Genomic DNA, 8,935 nt, shown 5'->3' on the forward strand with positions numbered 1-8,935 from the left:
CTGTAAAAGCAGTCTTCCGATAGATATTTCCGCTTTGCATTTATAAACAGATTCGACGTATAAATTATTTTACTACTTTCGAACCCGACCCTTACTTTTAAAGTTACATTTGGTTAAGTCGTAAACGACTGTAAAATGTTCCCATCCACTCCAGTATCCATTTATAAAGACTATTATTTCATTCCAGAAAACAGATTAATATTCCCCAGATATAATAATGTTAAGATAATACAAATCACAGAGTATAGGTGACTAGTAGTGTATAGTGTGTATAGTTTAACACCGTCAAAAGCAAAAATTCGAGTGAATTATTTTTCTAATGCTTCCTTCAATATAAGCAATAATCTTCATTTGATAGTAGTGCCTTCAGCTTCGTATAAAATAATGCACAGAAAACGATACAATATGGCAGTTTGCATGTGCTTTACATGATATTTTTACAGGTAATAAGAGGACTTACCGTATTCATAAACGTAGTAATAATGTTAAACTGGTTAAAATATTTTGTATGACGACTCAAAGGAAATAATGTGGCTGTCTAATCGTTGCATTTTTTCACACATGATGTAAAGATTAAATTCTGAAGATAAAATCGTAGATGTTCCTAGTTAGATTCACTTCAACATACTTGACATGTGTGATCAACGTTACAATGAGATTATCGATGAGGATTTGTTATTTTATATCGTGAGAGCTACTCAAACTGAAGCACAAAATGCATATTGAGGAACCCATTCCTAAATAACAAAACTGCGATACAACTGAAGTAAATCATGTCGATGAACAGAAGTGTTAAGTAAATGTTTTTAAAAATAAGTCATTTAGTTTTAAGCGAATGTTGAAATGTTATGAAACCGTGAATAGACAAGCTAAGGGAGTGAAGATGATTTGAAGGATAGCTTAGGGTTTAGGCTTAACTATAGATAGGTTACTTTAGCAAAAAAAAATGTTTTGACGCTAAGATAGATATAATAGAGACCTAGCATACTTCAGGGAGCGAGGCGCGCTGGCGCCCTAAGCCGACTCTAGGGTAGTTTCCTTTGTTAGTTTATTAAATAATTTAATTTGAATGGACTGAGGTCGGTGTCGACGCGGACGCGCCCCGCTCCCGTAGCGTAAGAGAACTAAGAACATTAGGAACATAAAATTCAGATAAGTTTCAGTTGAACAAGTTTGCTTTCACCTCTTTTGTTATGTAGTTGACTAAGTGTAAAGAAAGAAAATTAAAAAAATCTGTGGAAAGTGTCGATACGAATGTATTTGTCCAATGTGTATTAATATAGTGTGGTGTTCTACCCAGCAGACTAGTCTAGATAGTAGAATAGTTTAGATAAAAATTTAGTTAGGTAGCCTAGGAATACGAAATGCAAAAAATAAAAATTCATAAAATGTAAAAAAAAGATGAAATTGTTGGTAAGAAAGAATATTTTTAAGGGACATGTTGCTTCGTTGTGTTATGGTGTGAGATTTGGCATAACTATGATAATAGTGTAAAGCATTTCTCTCAGAGAAAACACATAGAAGAAAGTTATGTATCTATTTTGTTACAAAGTGTTTGCAAGTTTCTATATTGTGCTATGAGCATTTTATGTGACCCGCATTATTTATAGTTATGCTGAATGGAGACTAAAATAATATATAAATAACAAAAAAAAAATACAAAATGGTACTAAGAAGCGTGTTTTATTGTGACGAGTCATGTTCCTTTGCATTGAACATATTTTGTAAGAGCAAATGATTGAAATAAAACAAGCAAAACCAAATTTCGTACATCATTTTATTTTTTTATCCTTTTCAATAACTTCAGACAAAATCACCTTAACATCCCTATTAGTTATTTCCGGTTAGGCTTAATTCATAATTATAATATATGTATATTTCCCACAACTTCTATCTATTATAATTATCACTCAGCCTGGTGGTCAATTTTATACAAAATATAATCTATGCATATCTAATTAACTATTCAATACTTGCTGCGGTTTAATTGTTTTATATTTCATCTATTAATATATCTTGTCTTTGTTGGTAATCAATTAGGTATTCGTATTATTTATGGAATTTAATTGAATTAAAGATATATGTATTTTGTCACAATGGAGAAAGCATTGATATTTTTAGAGGTATTATAATATAATCAATGAATAAAACAAGATTAAAATAAAAATAGCTTTATTAAAAGTCATACAATGAAACGCTCAATATTCCTCTCATACTGACAAATGTAAGACAAATCTGCAAAATGTTACAAATTTGATGACTATCCAACTAATGTTGGAAATTCAATATAATATGTCAAACAACATTATAGAATTACAGACTACAGGTGAAATTTTTCTACTGAGTATCATAAAAATACAATTCGCTATCCACAAAACTAAAAATGTGTTATGTGTGAATTAATTGATTGCATTTTGGACGAACATTTGTCTAAGTTTAGAATGAATGTGGAAAGTTGTAAAATAAATAATATTACATCATGCATTTCCTGTAGCATGCTTGGATTTAAATATTCTTAGAGTATTGTCACATGAGCCAGTCACAAGGAACGTAGGGTTTGACCAATCACAACACAGAACTTTATCTTCGTGTCCGCTTAAATCATACAAAGGTGTTTTTGGACTGAAAAAAAAAATTAATTGTTAGCTCTTAAGTTCACTTTTTCACTTGCTTGTCAAAAAAATATATGAAATGTTATATACAACAATTTCCCTACATCTATTATCAAATAAAGTACCTAGGTGACCGAGCTCGGTATTTTTAGTAAAAAAATATGAACTGTTTATTTAAAAAAAATCATGAGTGTAATTTAAAAAAAAAAAAGGAAAAATAATCGATCTGGAGACATGAGATTTTGAACCGTGGTCTTCTCGGTCGATCCTGACCGGCTAACTTCCCACCTAAGCTATAACAACTATATTGACAATTGCGAAATTTACCTTCGCATTCTAAAGATATTGTAGCCATTTTTTCATCGCCTAAAAACAGGGATAAAACGACATTTTCTAAAAACGAATCTTAGCTATATCGATTTATCGCCCCTGAAATCCCCTGCATACTAAATTTCATGAAAATCGTTGGAGCCGTTTCCGACATTCAGATTTGATATATATATACAAGAATTGCTCGTTTAATAGTATTAGATATGTATGTGTATTCAAATAAACAGTTCATGAGTTTAACATAGACACATATTTATGTGTTTAAACAAAGATTAATCTCTAAAAAAAACTTTATAATATGGCTAAAAAATGACAGTGTTTTCTTTCTCAAGTTTCTTATGTCAGCTAGTTATCATTTATTTTTGTGAGACATACCTCCTTGTCTCCCATAGTTTGACCAATCCGTCATAACCAGCAGAAAGGAATAGTGTGTCTCGAGTCTTAGACCACCTCACTGATTGAACCCATCCCGTGTGTGACGTGAATGTCGTCTTTACAATACTATCTGTAAAAAATAAACTTCATTATTTGAATTTCTCTTTACAAATCGATGTTTATTTTTATCAATGAAAAATTAATCCCTAAATGTGTTGCTAAACGCAAAACTCGATTACAGCCAATTTTTTTCTTAGTTTTCTTATACTTTTTCGGTCAGTTTTTATGGAATGAACAATAAGAAAATTTTCTGCAAATAGGAAAATATTTGAAAAAAAATCAATGAATAATTTAATTTTATATGTTTGACAATTTGCAGGAACGGACAACATCTGTCGGATCAGCAAGTAATAAATGATGAAAATTCTGTGTTGGGGGTCCAGTCCCAAACAAATACACAAGCACAAACGTCCACTAACAGCAAACACTTGAACAGCATATACAAACATTTGCCAAGCTCAGGGATTGAACCCACAACAGCCTTTTTTGTTTCACATACATACTACATGTACATTAGGTAGTAAAACAAAAACAATAAATAAATTACCTGTGGACCTAGGGTCGTAAAGACGAATATGTCTGTCTGCTGATGCTGTTATGAGGCTACTGGTCAATGGAGACCAATCAACATCGAAGAATGCTTTATTGCCTACAAAAAATATTTAAAATACTGAAGATTAATTGTTTATAAATATACAGTCTATAATTTCATGACATGACATGACAACACAATTTAAGGTGTATTGTTAAAGATAATAATGATGAATGAAAGATGCAGATTATAATTAAACATCCTTGAGCAATCACTACTTTAGTAATCAATTGATAAATTGATGATGATGATGACGAGTGATGATAAATAATCACTAAATTCTATCAAACTGCAAATCACGATTTACTTAAATATTATTTCTTTTCTTTTAATTTATACGATAGTTTTATTTAAAAAAAAACACATTTTCATTCTTTTTGAAGTCTAGAATCACAAATATAAATGAATAACAGTAATAACTTTAAAAAAAAACTTAGGGAATGGTGGTCTAGAAATTTCGATTTTTTTTTTTTTTTTTTCTTATTTCGAAAGTATAGAATTTCAAAAGTATACAGTTAAAATTTGGTAACGATATTTTCAGTCTTTCATATTGTAAAATCTATTTAAAAGGTCAGCGCCAAAGCAATTGGTCGGTGGTTCGGTTTCTTTACCTGAGCTGTAGTAAAGGGAAATATTTCAGTTTTGAGAGTTGACAAAACTGAAGAAATTGAAGACTCCGAAAGGACTGAGGATATACTATATGGTACTGGAATATCTGATTAATCGTAAGTATACGTTCAAATCTCATTTTCTTGAGAATTTCCGTGAATAAAATTTTAAATGCGTTTATCTCAAAACAAAAAACTACTCAGTCGATTCGTTTCAAATTTTAATATGTCATTTAATACATTAACAGCTATCGCAGGACGAAAAATAAAATCTGCGTTGAATATTTTTGTGTTTTTACATGCAAAACGTGATTAAATAATTGTGTTTGCTCGCAAACGAAAAAAAAACCGACTTCAATTACATCGACGAGTAATACAACGTAGATCGACGAAAAAATAGTCAAGTAACTACGCGTTATCAAAGATTACTCAAAAAGTAGTTATCAGATTACTATATAATTTATATGTGACCACATGACAAACATCAGCTTTCGATTAAATTAAAAATTATTAAAATCGGTACACCCAGTAAAAAGTTATTGCGGATTTTCAAGAGTTTCCCTCGATTTCTCTGGGATCCCATCATCAGATCCTGGTTTCCTTATCATGGTACTAAACTAGGGATATCTCCTTTCCAACAAAAAAAGAATTATCAAAATCGGTACATCCAGTAAAAAGTTATGCGGTATAATACAACGTAGGTCGACGAAAAAAGCGTCAAGTAAAAACGCATTATTAGATATAGCTCGAAAAGTAGTTGTTAGATTTCAAATAAATTTAAATGGGACCAATAGGCACACACCACCTTTCGATTAAAAGAAAATTTGTCGAAATCGCTCCACCCAGTCAAAAGTTCTGATGTAACATACATAAAAAAAAAAAAAAAAAAAAAAAAAAAAAAAAAATACAGTCGAATTGAGAACCTCCTCCTTTTTTGGAAGTCGGTTAAAAATAGAAATTTACAAACTGAAAATTTCAACAACGCGCCATTCCTTAAAGAAAGTTTATTTTTCATTTTTCGTCCAGCTATAAGTTTATAATGATCAAAAATCCGTTTTTTTTTTTTTTATTTCATACTCATAGAAGAGCTAAATTTTCGCGCGCCGCCAGATTTTTTAATAAAATAGTCCCTTCAAAGTTTCAAAAGTTTTGTAAAAACTCATGTAATGCTGAGCTTCTAGACCACCGGGTCCCCTTTATTTCAGACGGTTGACCACCTCTATCATAGGTTATTATCATGAAAAAAAAATGCAAGTTATAAAACTTACCTGCTATTTCTTGCTTGATCCCTCCAAGTTCACAATCCCATATTTTAAGTAGGTGGTCCCACCCACTAGACACGACAGTGTTGAAATCCATCCATTGTACTCCTGATACTGCTTCTCTATGACCTTTTAGCACTGTTGATGGTTCCTAAAATAGAAAAAAAAATATAATTCAATTGTTAGCTGGTATCACTGTCAATAAAGAGTCATCATCATCACTTCAGCCTATCGCAGTCCACTGCTGGACATAGGCCTAAACAAGTTCGCGCCGAAAATGGCGTGAACTCATGTGTGCTGCCCATAGTCACCACGCTGGGCAGGCTGGTTGGTTTTCGAATGACTGGCTTTGTCGCACCAAAAACGCAATATAGTGTGTGTATCTAATGTCATGCCCATAGACACATTACATAATAAATTGTAGCATTTCGAATGATTGACATGTTGACGCAGTAATCACTGGCTATTTTGCTGACAATTGTGACGTTTTTGATTCCCGCTCATAAGAAACTAATTTATAAATACAAGGACCATGTCATCTTGTGTTTCTAGACCTTCAAAACATAATTATTATCTACTAAGGCCAGATATTGAGTGTGTCATCTAGTAATATTTGACTATGTTGTAGGCCTCTTTGTCCGTGCAGATCTGTGCCTGATTGTTGAATATTAAGCATTTATTACTTATTGACAAATAATTTTTGCAAAAATTCCCGAAAAACAACTTTTTTTTTATTACAAGACAATAATAATAATACGATTTATTTTACTTTTAAAATATTGGTATTTCACATAGCACCAACTTACTCTTGTATTTCCTTGTTCTGGCTTTTGCTTTTTTTTTGCTGGCACATTATCTTCATCAGAAAGACCTTAAAAAAAATCCGATTTTAAAAATATTCATCAGCAGTAAACTTTCTTATTAAACTTATAATATTTAATGTGTATGTACATCATTCGGCTATTAAACATAAGCATTAAGTTGCCTATCTTACCAGACACGATATGTTAAACATTAAAAAAAATCTAATGATAAAGACACTTAGTTTAAACAAATCACTTTGGGAAGTTCTAAAGAAAAATTTAGATGAACTTGTAAGAATTTACTCTCTTTGATAACTTTGAGAAACACAGAAAACTTAGAGAAAACTGCATACATGACAGTATAATAACAAAAATATTAATATAAAAATAAAACCACATACTTGTACTCCAAAGGCAGATATTGTTGTCCCAACTGCCCGTAGCGAAACATTTCGAATCTGCAGATACTGCCAAACATTCAACACCCTTGTCGTGCCCACGACAAGTAACCACACATTCCACTGAGTTACTGGATACATTCCATACCCACAACATTGCTGACTGGTCATGGGAACCACTAAAAGAATTAAATTACACATGCATATATATATATCCACATTCATTTAATTTTTAATAAAATTGATTTAAATCTTCAACTACTGAATTAATTCGAACTTTTCTTCAGACTATGTAATTAGTGCTGTTACTTCAGACAAATGTATTGTCAGCCTAATTTGAAAACTTATTAATATTATGAAATTTACCTTGCAAATACTGCCTGATTTCCATTAAAAGATACCCAAGAAATTGCTTTTACTGGTGATGTGTGGCCTGGTATAGCAAGTTTGTGTTGTCCTTTTGTGTTCCAAATATGAATGCTGTTATCATAGCTCCCAGATAATATCCTAAAATAATATTTAATATTACATACTGCTTTAAATAACACATGCTGTTTCATATAATAACATTCCTATAAATAACAATATAATAGCATTATTATACAATATAATAACATTATGTAATGTATTGTTGCGTGAAATATGAACATTGCTGAGTGGTCACGGCATTAAGAATATAGCCACCCCCTCTCTTCACGTGGATGTCCTAAGAGGCGACTAAGGGGTAACACAGTTCCACTAGCACCTTGGAACTTAAAAAGCCAACCAATGGCGGGATAACCATCCAACTACTGGCTTTGAAATACACAGGCCGAAGACGGGCAGCAGCATCTTCGGTGCAACAAAGCCAGGTCTGCAGTCACCAACCCGCCTGCCCAGCGTGGTGACTATGGGCAAAACACATGAGTTCACTCCATTTTTGGCGTGAACTCGTGGACGCCTACGTTCGGCAGTGGACTGTATTAGGCTGAAGTGATGAAATATGAACAATTTATTATTCATAGAGTGTAACTTTATAAAGTTCATATATAACATTGTGATATACGTTTTTAAAGAATAAACTTACCAGTTACCATGTGTATGAACTGCTGACACCCAATCATCATGCATTAAACAATCCTGAGGACTCGGAGCGGGAAAGCGTTCTAGATACTCTATTTCTAGAGTGTCTTCTGTTGAAAGGCCCTTGTCTTGCAGACACTCTGAGATTGACGTAACTAATAACTCGCCACATATTAGAAAATCGAATTCTACTTTATTTTCTATTGATGGTTTGCTTTCTTTTAAAAGTCCATTGAGAAGCTTGTTTAATTCTAAAGGTTGTACATTACTTTGTATGGCATATGGACTGTCTGATACTGCATATCTGTAATTAATAGAACGCATGAATTGGTTATAGTACTAACACCGGTAACTCATGTTAATTTATAAATTAATAAAAGTACTCACTGTTCCTGTTTAGTTATAAATCGTACTTGCAGCTGTGCTTCACCTGTATCACCTGCCATGATAATAAATAGTTTATACACTACAATAACAATAGCTTTATATTTAAAATAGGTGTTGTAATATTAAATTTGTGAAATTATTCGTAACACATGTGTTAACCAGACAACCACAATACAAACGAAAGTGACATTTATCTGACAAATGATTAACATTGACTCAGTGCTGCCAAAAGAACGAAAAACTAAAGAAAAATACATGATAGATCAATACAATTCACCGGTTTATAATTTATACACTAAAAAAAGATAAAGATCTTTCTGATTCTTAAATTATTCAACATAGTAACTAGAGCAAAACAAATAAAGCTAGAATCGCAAAAGTGGGTAAAAAAGGTGAAAAATATTTTACAACAAACTTTTAAATACGTATTTAAGGCAGGGCTTAGA

At 31.9% G+C, this 8,935-nt stretch overlaps 1 protein-coding gene across 1 annotated transcript; it reads right to left on the reverse strand.

Annotated features, from left to right (window-relative positions):
* Positions 1–2,155: 2,155 nt before the first annotated feature.
* LOC123656407 (ribosome biogenesis protein WDR12 homolog) lies at positions 2,156–8,548 on the reverse strand. The gene is made up of 9 exons (XM_045592097.1): positions 8,490–8,548; positions 8,107–8,406; positions 7,407–7,547; positions 7,044–7,219; positions 6,646–6,710; positions 5,846–5,990; positions 3,925–4,026; positions 3,318–3,447; positions 2,156–2,622 (listed from the first exon to the last, which is right to left on the reverse strand). The coding sequence occupies exons 1-9, from the start codon at positions 8,546–8,548 to the stop codon at positions 2,478–2,480; spliced, it is 1,263 nt and encodes a 420-aa protein (XP_045448053.1). The 3' UTR covers positions 2,156–2,477.
* Between the last annotated feature and the right edge of the window lie 387 nt (positions 8,549–8,935).

Source organism: Melitaea cinxia, chromosome 9 (genome assembly GCF_905220565.1).
Source record: "Melitaea cinxia chromosome 9, ilMelCinx1.1, whole genome shotgun sequence".
NCBI classification, from domain to species: Eukaryota; Metazoa; Arthropoda; class Insecta; order Lepidoptera; family Nymphalidae; genus Melitaea; species Melitaea cinxia.